Below are 16,629 nucleotides of genomic sequence, written 5' to 3'. Positions count from 1 at the left end.
AGGAGCCCAAAACTGTTCACAATACTCAAGGTGAGGCCTCACTAGTGCCTTATGAAGCCTCAGAATAACATCCCTGGTCTTGTATTCTAGACCTCTTGAAATGAATGCTAAAATTCCATTTGCCTTCCTCACCACTGACACTACGTGCAGGTTACCCTTTAGGTTGTTCTGCACAAGGACTCCCAAGTCCCTTTGTATCACAGATTTTTGGATTTTCTCCCCATTTAGGAAATAGCCTGCACATTTATTTCTACTACCAAAGTGCATGACTGTGCATTTTCCAACATTGTATTTCATTTGCCACTCTCTTGCCCATTCTCCAAACCTGTCTAAGTCCTTCTGAAGCCAACCTGTTTCCTCAACACTACCTGCACCTCCAACAATCTTTCTATCATCTGCAAAACTGGCAACAAAGTCATCTATTACACCATCTAAATCATTAACATACAGTATAAAAAGAAGCAGTCCCAACACTGACCCTGCGGAACACCTCTAGTCACTGGCTGCCAACCAGAAAAGCATCCTTTTATTCCCACTTGCTGTCTCCTACCAATCAGCCAGTGCTCTAATCATGCTAGCAACTGTCCTGTAATACCATGGACTCCTACCTTGGTAAGCAGCCTCATGTGAGGCACCTTGTCAAAGGCCTTCTAAGAGTCCAAATATACAATATCCACTGTATCCCCTTTATCTATCCTACGTGTAATCTCCACAAAGAATTCCAACAGGTTCGTCAGGCAAGATTTTCCCCAAGGAAACCATGCTGACTTTCTCCTATCTTGTCCTGTGTCACCAAGAACTCCATAACCTCATCCTTAACAATTGACTCCAACATCTTCCCAATCACTGAGGTCAGGTTACCTGGTCTATAATTTCCTTTCTGCTGCCTTCCTCCTTTCTTAAAGAGTGGAGTGTCATTTGCAATTTTCCCATCATGTGACACCATGCCAGAGTCCAATGATTTTTCAAAGATTATTACTAACGTCTCCACAATCTCAACTGCTATCTTTTTCAGAACCCTAGGATACAGTTCATCTGGTCTGGCTGACTTACATACCTTTATGTCTTTGAGCACCTTCTCTCTTGTAATAGTAACTGCACTCACTTCTCTTCACTCACATCCTTCAACATCTGGCACACTGCTAGTGTTTTCCACAGTGAAGAATGATGCAAAATACTCATTTAGTTCATCTGCCATCTCTTTGTCCCCCATTATTATTTCTCCAGCCTCATTTTCCAGCAGTCCTATATCCGCTTCCAGCTCTCTTTCATTTTTTTACAACTTGAAAAAACTTTTACTATACACTTTGATATTGTTTGCTAGCTTGTTTTCATATTTTATCTTTTCCCTCCTAATGACTCTTTTAGTTGCTTTCTATAGGTTTTTAAAAGCTCCCAATCCTCTGTTTTCCCACTAATTTTTGCTTTGCTGTATGCCCTCTCTTTTCCTTTTACGTTAGCTTTGACTTCCCTTGTCAGCCACGGTTGTACTACTTTGCCATTTGAGTATTTCTGTGTTTTTGGAATACATCTATCCTGCACCTTCCTCATTTTTCCCAGAAACTGACGCCATTGCTGCTCTGCTGTCATTCCTGCCAGCACTTCCTTCCAGTTTACTTTGGCCAGCTCCTCTCTCCTACCACTGTAATTTCCTTTACTCCACTAAAATATTGCTACATCAGACTTTACTCTCTCCCTATCAATTTTCAAGTTGATCTCAATCATATTGTGATCACTGTCTCCTCAGTGTTCTTTTACCTTAAGCTCCCTAATCACCTCCAGCTCTTAGTTAACACCCAATCCAGTAAAGATGATTCCTAGTAGGCTCAATGACAAACTGCTCTAAAAAGCCTTCTTGTAAGCATTCAACAAACTCGCTCTCTCGAGATCTATTACCAACCTGATTTTCCCAATTAACGTGCATGTTGAAATCTCCCACAACTATCATAACATTGCCCTTTTGACATGCCTTTTCTTTTTCCCGTTGTAATCTGTGGTCCACATCCCAGCTACTGTTGGGAGTCCTGTATACAACTGCCATCAGGTTCCTTTTACCTTTGCAGTTTCTTAACGCAACCCTCAAGGATTCAACATCTTCCCATCCTATGTCACATCTTTCTACTGATTTGATGCCATTCTTTACCAGCAGTTCCACGCCACCCCCTCTGCCTACCTTCCTATTCTTTCGAAACAATGTGTAACGTTGGACATTCAGCTCCCAACGATTCACTTCAGCCATGATTAAGTGATGGCCACGACATCAAACCTGACAATCTGTAATAGTGCAACAAGATCATCCACCTTATTTCTTATACTTCGTGCATTGAGATATAACTCCTTGAGTATTGTACTTGCTACCCTTTTTGATTCTGCACTGCTAATGCACTGATACTCACCCTGCTGGCTGCAATTTTGTCCTATCATCTGCCTGCCCTTCCTGACAGTCTGACTGCACGCTATCTTTGCTTTTTTACCATCCATCCTATCCTGAGTCCCTTCACTCCGGTTCCCACCCATGCCCGCCAAATTAGTTTAAACCCCGCCCTCCCCAACAGCTCTAACAAACCTGCCCGTGAGAATATTGGTTCCCCTCAGGTTCAGGAGCCACCTGTCACTTTTGAACAGGTCATACCTCCCCCAGAAGAGATCCCAATGATCCAAGAACCTGAAGCCCTGCCCCATGCATCAACTTCTCCGCCACGCATTGATCTGCCAAATCACCCCCTTTAAGTTTTAGAAGAGTGCAATTTTTCAATGAGGTAACAAAAGGTACAAACCCTCCAAAGTATTCTGCTTCTAGTAATAAGAATAAAATAAGCCAGCAACAGCCCAGGGTTGGTGTCTTGAGCTGCACCCAAATCAGATATCAGATTCATTATACGTACCACCAATCACTTTTAGGGGATTCAGGGCAATACTCTCAGCAAACTTAAATCTCAGTGGGCTCTGCAAACCCCACCTACAAAGTAATCCCCCAGAGTCAGTGAGGAATAAATGATATTCACAGTTTTCAAGATTCATTGCTGCTTCTGGAACCTATCCAGCAAAAATTAAGTATTTACTGCTGTACCAAATAAATCAAAGTATGATTCTGTCATTTATTTGATACAGCATTGTATGATGAACACACATACAGTTGAAGATGTGGAATCGTATCCAATCAAACTATCTGCACTGCCACAGAACTTTTAATTGTGACTTTAGCTTAGGTTGAAAGGTCACTAATATTAAATTCATACCAAAAAAGATGTCTGGGTCTGCCAAATATGCTTCCCGGCAACATATCAGCTGTCTTACAGTTAGTAATGAAGAGTATAAGTGTTGCAAGGTCAATTTGTTTATGGCAGGGAAACATGCTATAGTGTAAGCTGAGATGTGGAGTGTGAGAACAAGTAGAATACTGTATCATTTTTGATGATGTTGACTTAAAAACATCTACTCACACCACTGTCACGGTTCTATTTTTCAAATAACCCACACATTCCAACTAACTTGCTTCTTTCGTTAATTTACAAACTCTCTTTATCATCAGCCTCCACCCTAGCCATGCCATTCCTCTCAGATTTCCCCTGGTCTATCGGATTACTTTCCTCCTTCCTGTAAGGGATGCCCAGAATTTCCTGCAAGAGTGTGATATAAATACCAGTTGCTGTCGTTGACCACATTGCATTAAACGATTGGCCACATAACTGGAACCGTATTGAGAAACAATAAGCAGTAGACATTCAGGAAATGCAAGCATCAGAAAATAATTCCCAATTGAGAGCATTTTATCCAGATAGTTTCCATCTGACAAATATACACTGTTTCTACTGTGAAAGGCACACAACTATTTATTCAAGTTAATGTCGTCAGATAATAATCACAGGTTATCAAAGAAAATTCCCTCAAACACTACAGGCAATCAACTAGAAACTCAAGGGTGTCATTATAATCTACACTATTCAGCCCTTACTTGATGCATTGCACAGATGGCTATACCAGATTGCCCAGATTATGGTCAACACATTCAAAGTATCTGATCATCTTTCTTTCTCTCTCCTCTCTCGCCATCCTTCAGCATAACAATAATAACCAGACACTAATCCATTTTCTTTTTAAGAAGATAGTTCATGGACAGAACATAAAATAGTTTTTGACTGGAAACTATTTCACAGATGTTCCCCACAGAAATCTAATTTCACATCTTGCTTAATGCTTGCCAAATGTTCCTATGCCATTTACTTGTGAACTATTTTTAGAATGTAACACATTAAAAGAAATAATGAGCCAGGAAAGAGCAGCATATTATTTTTCTGTAAATTTCTCCTTTCTAACCAGATGAGTCAATTATTATGTTTAAACAGGAAAGCTTAGAAATAAAACTGCTAGACCTATGAAGCTGCATTATATTTTACAATACATAGCAGCGGGATGACTAGGTAGAGTTTGTACTTCTCAATGTGAATTGTCAATCTCCACTACGTGCATTTGTCAGACTCACAGTGGGCAGACAGCAGCCATTATAAGGAAATTTTTCCATTATATTACTGCAAAAGTATTGCACTGGTAGTACAGTTCTATGATCTCAGAAGTTGCTTTGTAAATGCAAATTCTTCCGTGGGTGGGCCTCTGCAAACATTCTTTCAATCACTACAGGTATGGGGAGAGGTAAGATCTCAGAGAAAGAAGAAACACTGGCATAGAAAGATATATGATATTTTTCATTATCACTATTAAGATTCTTACAACAGTTCTTTTTCTCATGACTTATTTTGTAAATGTATAACTTGCTACTCTCCTGTATTATAATATCCACAATGTTTTATCTCGAGATAATCCCGTTAATCTCTTGAAAATCCTCGAATGGATTTATGCCATCATTTATCATTCAATATGGCATTATCATCTATCAGTTACTTGACAACTATATTTTGGTAGAAAGTATTAGAATGAATGAATTGTTGGGGCAGAAATTTGTTTTGCTCCAATCTTCAAATTGAACTTCCTCTAGAATTTTTTGTAATGTTAAAAATATACATTCCTAATCATTATATAGAGAAGTATGTTCATAATATCTGAGGCTGACATTTCAATGTTGTACTGAGTGAACACCGCTCTCTTAGAGATGACACAATAGATTGTGCTAACCAAATTTGTGGGCCTGAAGATAGATAAGCCCCTTGGTCCTTGATGGAATGCATCCCAGCGTACTCAAAGAAATGGCAGAAGTTATAGTTGAAGCCTTGGCGATATTTTACCAAAATTCTCTGGACCCTGGGCAGGTCTCAGCAGACTGGAAGATGGCAAATATCACGCCACTGTTCAAAAACGGATGTAGGCAAAAGACAGGTAACTACAGGCCAGTTAGTTTAACATCTGTAGTTGGGAAAATGCTTGAAACTATCACTAAAGAAGAAATAGCCAGGCATCTGGAAAGAAATGGATCCATCAGGCAGACGCAGCATAGATTCAACAATGGCAGGTCATGTTTGACAAACTTACTGGAGTTCTTGGAGGATATAACACCATCAGCATTTAATACCATCATTCCCACAATCCTGATTGAGAAGTTGTAGAACCAGGGCCTCTGTACCTCCCTCTGCAATTGGATCCTCAACTTCCTAACCGGAAGACCACAATCTGTGCAGATTGGTGATAACATCTCCTCCTTGCTGACAATCAACACTGGTGCACCTCAGGGGTGTGTGCTTAGCCCACTGCTCTACTCTCTATACACCCATGCCTGTGTGGTTAAGCATAGCTCAAATACCATCTATAAATTTGCTGATGATACAACCATTGTTGGTAGAATATCAGGTGGTAAAGAGAGAGTGTACAGGTGTGAGATATGCCAAATGGTGGAGTGGTGCCACAGTAACAAACTGGCACTCAATGTCAGTAAGACAAAAGAGCTGATTGTGGCCTTCAGGAAGGGTAAGACAAAGGAACACATACTAATCCTCATAGAGGGATCAGAAGTGGCGAGAGTGAGCAGCTTGAAGTCCCTGGGTGTCAAGATCTCTGAGGTCCCAATGCAGTTATAAAGAAGGCAAGACAGCAGCTCTCCTTTATTGGGAGTTTGAAGAGATTTGGTATGTCAACAAATGCACTCAAAAACTTCTATAGTTGTACCGTGGAGAGCTTTCTGACAGGCTGCATCACTGTCTGGTACGGAGGGGCTACTACACAGGACCGAAATAAGCTGCAGAGGGTTGTAAATCTAGTCAGCTCCATCTTGGGTACTAGCCTACAAAGTACCCAAGACATCTTCAGGGGGCAGTGTCTCAGAAAGGCAGCGTCCTTTATGAAGGACCTCCAGCACCCAGAAAATGCCCTTTTCTCACTGTTACCATCAGGTAGGAGAGACCGAAGCCTGAAGGCTCACACTCAGCGATTCAGGAACAGCTTCTCCCCCTCTGCCATTAAACCCTTGGACATTGAACCCTTGGACACAACCCCACTTTTTTAAAAGCATTTCTGTTTCTTGCACGATTTTTAATTTATTCAGTATATGCATACTGTATAAAGTATACCGAACAAGATTTACTTATTTATTTATTATTATTGTTATTTTATTTTTTTCCCTCTCTATTATGTATTGCATTGAACTGCTGCTACTAAGTTAACAAATTTCACATCACATGCCGGTGATAATAAACCTGATTCTGATTCTATAACAAGCGCAGTGGATAGAGCGGAACAGATGGACGTTATTTACTTGGATTTCCAGAAGGCGTTCAATAAAGTGCCGCATAAAAGACTTACCCATAAGATAAGGAGGCATAGAATTGGGAGTGATGTGTTAGCATGGATAGAGGATTGGTTAACTGATAGAAGGCCGAGAGTTGGGATACATGGGTATTACTCTGGTTGGCAATCAGTGGTGAGCGATGTGCTGCAGGGGTCAGTGCTGGGCACTCAATTGGTCATAATATGCATTAACAATCTGGAAGAGGGGACTAAGTGTAGTGTGTCTAAGTTTGCTGATGACACTAAATTAAGTAGAAAAGCAAATTGTGCAGAAGATACAGAAAGTCTGCAAAGAGATATAGATAAGTTAAGTGAGTGGGCAAGGGTCTGGTAGATGGAGTACACTGTTGGTAAATGCGAGTTCATCCATCTTGTAAGGAAAAATGGAAGAGCAGATTATTATTTAAATGGTAAAATAATTGCAGCATGCTGCTGTGCAGAGGGACTTGGGAATGCTAGTGCATGAATCACAAAAGGTTGGTTTGCAGGTACAGCAGGCTGTCAAGAAGGCAAATGGAATGTTGGCCTCCATTGCTCGAGGGACTGAGTTTAAGAGCAGGGAGGTTATGCTGCAACTGTACAGGGTACTGATGAGGTCACACCTGGAGTACTGCATGCAGCTTTGGTCTCCTTACTTGAGGAAGGATATACTGGCTTTGGAGGCGGTGCAGAGGAGGTTCACCAGGTTGATTCCAGAGAGGAGGGGATTAGACTATGAGGAGAGATTGAGTCTCCTGGGACTGTACTCACTGGAATTCAGAAGAATGAGAGGAGATCTTATAGAAACATTAAGTTTTGAAAGGGATAGATAAGATAGAGGCAGGAAAGTTGTTTCCACAGGTTGGTGAGACTAGAACTAGGGGAGATAGCCTCAAAATTCCGGGGAGTAGACTTAGGACAGAGTTGAGGAAGAACTGCTTTTCCCAGACACACACAAAAAATGTTGGAGGAACTCAGCAGGCCAGGCAGCATCTATGGAAAAAAAGTACAGTTGATGTTTTTTGGGGGGGGGGCCCTTTGGCAGGACTGGAGAAAATAACTGAGGAGTAGATTTAAAAGGTGGAGGGAGGGGAGAGAGAACTACCAGGTGATAGGTGAAACCTGGAGGGGCAGGGATGAAGTAAAGAGCTAGGAAGTTGATAGGTGAAAGAGACAGAAGGCCATGGAAGAAAGAAAAAGGGGGAAGGAGCACCAGAGGGAGGCAATGGGCGGACAAGGAGATGAGGTGAGAGAGGGAAAAGAGGATGGGAAATGGAGAAGGGGAGGGTGGAGTGGTGGGGGGCATTACCAGAAGTTTGAGAAAGCGATGTTCATGTTATCAGGTTGGAGGCTACCGAAACGGAATACAAGGTGTTGTTCCTCCAGCCTAGGTATGCCCTCATCACGACAGTAGAGGAGGCCATGGATGGACATATCAGAATGGAAATGGGAGGTGAAATTAAAATGGGTGGTCACAGGAGATCCCGCTTGTTCTGGCAGATGGAGCACAGATGCTCAGCAAAGCAGTCTCCCAGTCAACAAAGGGTTTCACCAATATACAAGAGGCCCCACCAGTAACACCGAACGCAGTATATGACTCCAACAGACTCACAGGTGAAGTGTCAACTCACCAGGAAGGACTGTTTGGGGCCCTGAATGGTAGTGAGGGAGGAGGTGTAGGGGCAGATGAAGCACTTGTTCCGCTTGCAAGGGTAAATTCCAGGAGGAGATCAGCGGGGAGGGATGAACGGACAAGGGAGTCACGTAGGGAGCGATCCCTGCCGAAAGCAGAAAGTGGGGGGAGAAGGGAAAGATGTGTTTGGTGGTGGGATCCAGATGGAGGTAGTAAAAATTTCGGAGAATTATGTGCTGGACGCTGAGGCTGGTGGGGTGGTAGGTGAGAACAAGAGGAACCCTATCCCAGGTAGCACGGCAGGAGTATGGGGTAAGAGCAGACGTGCGTTAAGTGTAAGAGATGTGGTTGAGGGCAGCGTTGATAGTGGAGGAAGGGAAGCTCCTTTCTTTGAAAAATCAGGACAGCTCCTTCGTTCTGGAATGAAAAGCCTTTCTTCCCCTCCCTCCCTCCCCGCCTTTCTTCTTTCTTCCATGGCCTTCTGTTTTTTGCACCAATCAACTTCCTAGCTCTTTGCTTCATCCCTCCCCCTCCAAGTTTCACCTATCGCCTGGCGTTTCTCTCTCCCCTACCCTCACCTTTCAAGTCTTCTCCTCAGCTTTTTTTCTCCAGTCCTGCTGAAGGGTTTCGGCCTAAAACGTCCACTGTACTCTTCTCCATAAATGCTGCCTAGTCTGCTGAGTTCCTCCAGCATTTTATGTGTGTTGCTTGGATTTCCAGCATCTGCAGATTTTCTCTTGTTTCCGGTTTTCCCAGAGAGTGGTGAATCTGTGCAATTCTCTGCCTAGTGAAGCAGTGGAGGCTACCTTAGTAAATATATTTAAGAAAAGGTTGGATAGATTTTTGCATTGTAGGGGAATTAAGGGTAATGGGGAAGGTGGAATGGAGTCCATGGCTAGATCCGCCATGATCCTATTGAATAGCAGATCAGGCTCGACAGGCCAGATGGCTCTTATTTATCATGTTATTTATCATTCCTTATTTTAAAAACATTTAGAACTAGGTCTGAAGGTGAAAAACATAGTCTAGGTCTTAAATGGATATTTGTCATCTGTAGTCAGAATGAGGAAGCAATTGTGGAGAATTCACGGAGGAGGATGTTGGAATTCTAGAGCAAGTTACCATTGAAAAGGAGGAGTTATATCTTAGCAGGCTTAAAGGTGCATAAATCCCCAGGTTGAAGGCCAGATGAGATATATCCCAAGTAGAAGTGGGAGGGAAGGAAGGAGATTGCTGGAGCCCTGACTGAAATCTTCTCTAGCCACAAATGAGGTGACAGATGACTGGAAGACAGCAAATTTTTAACCTTATTCAATATGGGAAGTAATAGTAAAGCAGATAATGATAAGCCAGGGAGTATAATAGCTGTTGTAGGGAACTTAGCAAAGTAAAATGTGTCTTTGTAAAGGGGGATCCTGTCTGAGTAACTTGATTGAATTTTTTAAGCAGGTGACTGAGCATACCAAAGAGGGTGGTGCAATTGACATGGTCTATGTACACTTCAGCAAGGCTGGTTCAGGGTAACTTGCCAAATTGGATCTGAAATTGGCTTGATGATAGAAGCCAATGGTTGAAAGTTATTTCCTGATTGGTTGAAAGCATACGGGCAATTTTACACTGCTCAGCATCTAGCTATACTAACGTTCTGGGTGTGAGTGTGGGAGGGATGACTAACAAGCTTGTAGATGATACACAGATTGGTGGTTATATTGATAATGAGAAGGACTGTCTTCAGCTATGGAGGAATATTACTCAAACTATTACCGGACTTCCTCAGTGGTCTAAGAAAATTTGGCACGTCCCAATGATCCTTACCCATTTTTACAGATGCGCCAAAAGAAACCATTCTATCCAGATGCACCACACCTGGTATGGCAACTGCTCCACCAAAGACCACAAGAAGTTTCAGAGAGTTGTAAACATGGCCCAGATCATCGCACAAATAGCCTTCCCTCACATGATTCTGCCTACACTTCCTGCTGCCTCATGAAAACAGCCAACACAATCAAGGACCTCTCCTACCACCCAACTTAATCCACCCTCTCCCATTGCGTGGAATGGACAGAAGCTGGAAAGCATGTACCAGGCTTCGATCCTGCTGCCATCAAATTCCTGAACAGGCCTCTCTTACACAAAGGGTGAATTTCTCACTTTGTTGCAGGCCTTGCACTTTTATTTCTTTACTTGCACTGCATTTTCTCTGTGGCTGCAACACTGCATTCTGTTTTCTTTTCACTAACTAAATGTACTTATAACCTGTCCGGGTAGCCCACAAACAAGCTTTTTTCACTGTATCTTAGTACACTTGACAAAAACAAACAAACCATAGAACAATACAGCACAGAAAACAGGCCATTCGGCCCTTCTAGTCTGTGCCAAAACTTTATTCCACTAGTCCGATTGACCTGCATCCAGTCCATAACCCTCCAGACCTTTCCCATCCATGTATCTACCCAATTTATTCTTAAAACTTAAGAGTGAGCCCGCATTTACCACGTCAGATGGCAGCTCGTTCCACACTCCCACCACTCTCTGAAGTGAAGAAGTTCCCCCTAGACCTTTCCCCTTTCATCCAAAAGCCATGTTCTCTTGTATTTATCTCTCCTAATCTAACTGGAAAGAGCCTATTCACATTTACTCTATCTATACCCCGCATAATTTTGTAAACCTCTATCAAATCTCCCCTCATTCTTCTACGCTCCAAAGAATAAAGTCCTAACCTGTTCAATCTTTCCCTATAACTCAACTCCTGAAGACCCGGCAACATCCTAGTAAATCTTCTCTGCACTCTTTCAATCTTATTGGTGTCTTTCCTAAAGTTAGGTGACCAGAACTACACACAGTACTCCAAATTTGGCCTCAATGTCTTATACAACCTCCTCATAACATCCCAACTCCTATACTCAGTACTTTGATTTATGAATGCCAGGATGACAAAAGCCTTCTTTACAACTCTGTCTACCTGTGACGCCACTTTTAGGGAATTATGTATCTGAACTCCCAGATCTCTTTGTTCCTCCGCACTCCTCAGTGCCCTACCTTTTACTGTGTATGTCCTACCTTGATTTGCCCTTCCAAAATGCAACACCTCACACTTGTCTGCATTAAATTCCATCTGCCATTTTCTGGCCCATCTTTCCAGTTGGTCCAGATCCCTCTGCAAGCATTGAAAGCCTTCCTCGCTGTCCACAACGCCTCCAATCTTAGTGTCATCTGCAAACTTGCTGATCCAATTTACCACATTATTATCTAGATCATTGATATAGACAACAAACAACAATGGCCCCAGCACAGATCCTTGAAGCACACCACCAGTCACAGGCCTCCAGTCTGATAAGCAATCATCCACTACCACTCTCTGCCTTCTCCCACACAGCCAATTTCAAATCCAGTTTACATCCTCTCCATGGATACCTAGTGTCTGAACCTTCTGAACTAACCTCCCATGTGGGACCTTGTCAAAGACCTTACTAAAGTCCATGTAGACAACATTTACAGCCTTTCCTTCATCTACTTTCTTGGTAACCTCCTCAAAAAACTCTACAAGATTCGTTAAACACAATCTACCACGCATAAAGCCATGCTGACCATCCTTAATCAGCCCTTGGCTGTCCAAATACTTGTATATCCGATCTCTCAGAACACCTTCCAATAATTTACCTACTACTGATGTCAGGCTCACCAGCCTGTAATTACCTGGTTTACTTTTGGAGCCTTTTTTAAACAACGGAACAACATGAACTACCCTCCAATCCTCCGGCACCATACCTGCAGCTAAGGACATTTTAAGTATTTCTGCCAGGGCCCCTGCAATTTCTACACTAGTCTCTCTCAAGGTCCGAGGAAATATCATGTCAGCCCCGGGGGATTTATCTACCTTTATTCACTGTAAGGCAGCAAGCACCTCCTCCTCTTTAATCTCTATATGTTCCATGACACTGCTGCTTATTTCCCATTACAAACCAATACAAAGGTGGGCAGAGAAAAGGCAGATGGAATTCAATCCTGCAAAATGTGGGGCAGTGTACTTTGATCAAACTAAAAAAACCACAATGAATAAGGATATTACCAGGACTGAAGGCTTGAAGTGCCTAAACCTGGAAGTCAAATTCAAGGTGAAAGGGGCAAGATTTAAAAGGGACCTGAGGGGCAACATACAAAGGATAGCATTTATAATGGAACAAACTGCAAGTGGAAGCTGTAGAGACAGGTATGATTACAATGCTTAAAGGACATTCGAACGGGTACATGGATAGAAAATGTTTAGAGGGATGGGGGCCAAAAGCAGGTAAATTGAACTAGCTAGTATAAACATCTTGGTTGATTTATGCCAAAGGACCTGTTTCTGTGCTCTATAATTCTATGAATTTATGACCTGGGGATTCAGGGTTGTAAGTCACTGAGGTAAAGAACATTTTGGGGAACATGGTTAGGATAGATAAGATAAATAGAAAATTTTCCCACTAACAGAGTCTATAAGAAAAGGGCATGTTCATAAAAGGCATAAGAGATTTAGAAAGAATTTAAGAATTTGTCCACACACTCTGTCCACAACAAGGAGGATGAGCTTAGAAGGATTAATGGCACTTAATGGCAACTCCTTTGCTTCTATTTTCGGAAACAGCTCTATTTCCATCTTTAATATCTCTATTTTTTCCCTTTCAGGGTTCTTTTGAAGATCCTGACCTGGAGTTACATGCTGACTACAGTTCTTTACAGGAATAGGACCCCCCCTTGGGATTTCACAACTGGCCATTATTTGGCATGCCAAGGGCTCGGCCTAAGAGCTCAGCTTGCCTTCAGAGGGCCAAGATCACGTGGCTCTGGAGATGGGCAGATCAAAGGTCGGTGTCTGGGCAGGAGATTGGTGTGTCGTGGGAGATGAAAGATCTAAGGCTATGTGCCCAGAGTCCCAAGATCTTTAGGCACAGAGCTCTGAAAAAGCGACGCAACGGACTTTTAACATCGTAACCAGCCAGTTGTTTGTTATGTCTCCCCTCTCGCTGTGAAATGGAGACATATCTTTCTCCTTTATTAGGGAGAGAGAGAGAGAGAGCGCGCCTGTGGTATGGTGAATATCGGGTGAACAAGTAGTCTTTGGAGTACTGCGAGTCTGTGTCTTTGCTGTTGCTTTGCTCATGCTTGAGTGCTTGATGGTGGGTGCCGATGCTTTTCTTTGCTGGTGGGGGGAGGGGGATCGTTGCTTGCTGCCGCTTATGCATGGGAGGGGAGGTAGGGGGAACTTTGGGGTTCTAACATTTAAATGCCGTTCATTCTTTGGGGGCACTCCTCTGTTTTCGTGGATGGTTGCGAAGAAAAAGCATTTCAGGATGCATATTGTATACATTTCTCTGACATTAAATGTATCTTTGAAACCTTTGATTTGTTTACCCTGAGGCTGGCTTGAAACCTGCAGTGCTCGAGAGATGGTGGAAGCAGGTACATAATATTTAAAAGGTATAATATGAGCACCTGAAACACCATGGACAGAAGTCCATAGGTTAAGAGAGGAGAAATAGGATTAGTATAGATCAGGGATTCCCATCCTGGGGTGTATGGACCCCTTGCTTAATAGTAATGGTCTATGGCTTAAAAAGGTTGGGAATCCCTGGTATAGATGATGGCTAATGGCCGGCAAAGACATAATGGGTTGATGGGCCTGTTCCATGCTGTATGACTCAAAAAACCATACCTGACCTTTCAGGTAACCATAGTGGACAGTCCACATGTCTGACCAGAATGGCAAAACAAGCACTCTACTGTGATCTCCATCATAGCAAGTATCCTAGAGTTGTACAGCACCGAAATAACACCGTCAGCCCACTAAGCCAATTAATATTGTTCCCCTTCACCTGCAATGGTCCTCATCCTCTGATGCCTTAGCGATTTCTATGCCAAGGAAAGGTTTCTTTGATTCCTCAAAACCTTGTTGAAAAAAAAATGGGTAATTTATGGGAACTACTGGCACAACCTCAAATTGCCAAGTAAAGGCTGGAATGGAACTGACTGCTTTGTTCCTCCAATGCTCCAATGGCTGCACATAGATTTTATGTAAACAGAGTTCCATCTGTCCCTTCTTTGCCACTATCTGTCTATCTGACATAGCTTTCATTAATCACCCCAGATCCCAAAAGATCTACAATGAAAGGAAATGCCTATGATCACTAAAAATGCCCAAGTGAATGCCTAAGATTACTAAAACGGATCATTTGTTAGTCCGGTGTATATAAACTGGTTGCTGCTTCTTCTATATTAGGTTAAACTTAAAAAGTATTTCATCGGCCATAAATGCTTCAGGATGATTGAAAGTGGAATGTAAAATGCAACTCTCCCTTATTTTTCCCCAAGACTGCATCTGACATTTACGCACTGATCAAGTCTCAGTCTTCTGCTATTCTTGTCACCTGAATTCTTCGGTGGTTTTCATTTCAATTTTCTTTCCTACAGACCCTCAAGATGTAGACGGTCACCCAACGTGGACGGACACTCTGGCACTTACTGGGCACTTTAGAAGGAGGTTGGCTGCAGGACCCGGGTTGCTTGGAAATTCCCAGTACCACAGTTTTCTTAAACAAAACAGAATGGGTACTCTGCATTTGTCTCTTCAGTTAAAGATTCGAATCAGAAAAAATATGCTCTTATCGAGTAAATTGCAGAGCCCCGGATATCGAAGCATTTCACAGCTAATGAAATACTTCGTAAATCATAATGCCGTAACCTCTAATGAAATAGTGTGTATGACGAAGATAAAACATCGCAAGATGCTTGACGTTTGTGTGTGTGTATTAAAGCACTTTTATTGTTAATTCTTAATTTATGTTGGTGGCTCCGGGAAGTCTGTCTTAAATTGTGTTAAACTATTCAAATGGCCGCTGGTTTATTCTTCCTGAAGCGAAACTTTCATAACAAAAATCCCAGTAATTATTTGCAAATGCCGGCTTTCGGTATGTGTATGTGTGAAAGAGGCCTACAGCCCTTTTTCCAATCCCCGGTGTTTCCTGCTTCCCGCAGGCGCTCTCACCTGAACTCGGGCGCGTTAATCATTTTCCTCATGTCGGCGGCGAAGGAGGCGAGGTTTCCCCATAAGCAAGTGGGCTGAACCTGTCCGGACATGTTTTCGTGGCGGCGGCTGGAACCGCGGTCTCGGGGCAGGCTGCACTTGGCTAGCGGGCAGAGGGGAAATGAGATAACAGGGAAAGAAGGTTAAAGGAGAAAGAAAACAAGAAAAGGAAATAGAAGAAGAACAGATGCAGACAGGGAGAAAATCAGAGAAAGGAAACTAAGTTGGAATATGACTGGCGAGAAAGCAACAAGTGAAACTTTTCTGTAAAGAATACAACTCGCAATTTAAATGAGTAGCAATCAATATGTCAATGGGAGACTGCTGATTTAGGCGCAAACTTTTGAATAAAACCCTGTTTGCACAAATGCAAGCTTTATTTATGACGAGCGAGGCAGTTTTTCCCAGAACCACTATTTGGGAGTCCACCTTGACATTATACAATCGGATTCGTATTAGTTTATTATCACATACACTAGAGTGCAATGGAATTCTTTGCTGCTGCTGTAAAACTCACAGAGTTAACAATATACACGGCAAAAATAAATATAACAATAAATAGAGTGGCAAACAAAACAGCTGAATGGTGTAAAGTGTAGTAACTAATACAAACATAATTAATGTAAAAATAAATGATAAAGTGACAATAACGGAAGAGGTAGAATTAAGGGTTGGGGAACGTAGCAGCATCAGTGGAAGATGAAGTGAAAGAGGTGATTCATTCATGTCAAAGTTTAAGGGCTCTCAGTCCACTACTCTACTTGCCATACACTCATGTCGGTGTGGCCAGATTATGCTCTATCTCCACCGACAAGTTTGCAGGTGACACCGCCGAAGTGGGCTTTATCTCATATGATGATGAGTTGGAATACAGGAAGGAGATAGACAGCTTAGCAACGTGTTGTCATGACAACAACCTTTCCCTCGGTGTCAGAAAAACAAACAAGCTTGTCATTGATTTCAGAATGGGAGGTGGCGTTCGTGTTCCTGTCTGCGTCAACTGTGCTGAGGACAAGAGGGTGGAGAGTTTCAAGTTCCTAGGAGTGAATTAGCCCGTCTTGTTCAACCACATTGATGCCACGGGCAAGAAAATGCACCAGAACTTGTACCTCCTCAAGAGGTGAAAGAAAAGTTGGCATGTCGGATTTGACCTTCACCGAATTTTATCTACGCACCATAGGAAGCATCCTTTCTGGCTTTGACATAGCAACTGCTCGTGACTGCA

The 16,629-nt window shown here is 42.6% G+C and overlaps 1 protein-coding gene across 8 annotated transcripts in view; it reads right to left on the bottom strand.

Annotated features, from left to right (window-relative positions):
- Positions 1–15,628, bottom strand: part of LOC140205846 (BTB/POZ domain-containing protein 19-like) — a 190,241-nt gene extending 174,613 nt beyond the window's left edge. For all 8 annotated transcript variants that reach the window (XM_072273624.1, XM_072273627.1, XM_072273626.1 and 5 more), the window contains exon 1: positions 15,366–15,628. In XM_072273624.1, the coding sequence (XP_072129725.1) occupies positions 15,366–15,457 (92 nt within the window). In that variant the 5' untranslated portion in view covers positions 15,458–15,628. The remainder of the gene's footprint in view (positions 1–15,365) is intronic.
- Positions 15,629–16,629: the final 1,001 nt, after the last annotated feature.

This window comes from Mobula birostris, chromosome 12 (genome assembly GCF_030028105.1).
Source record: "Mobula birostris isolate sMobBir1 chromosome 12, sMobBir1.hap1, whole genome shotgun sequence".
Classification (NCBI taxonomy): domain Eukaryota; kingdom Metazoa; phylum Chordata; class Chondrichthyes; order Myliobatiformes; family Myliobatidae; genus Mobula; species Mobula birostris.
The sequence above is the reverse complement of the archived record's forward strand: the minus strand, read 5'-3'. Positions and strand labels throughout refer to the sequence as shown.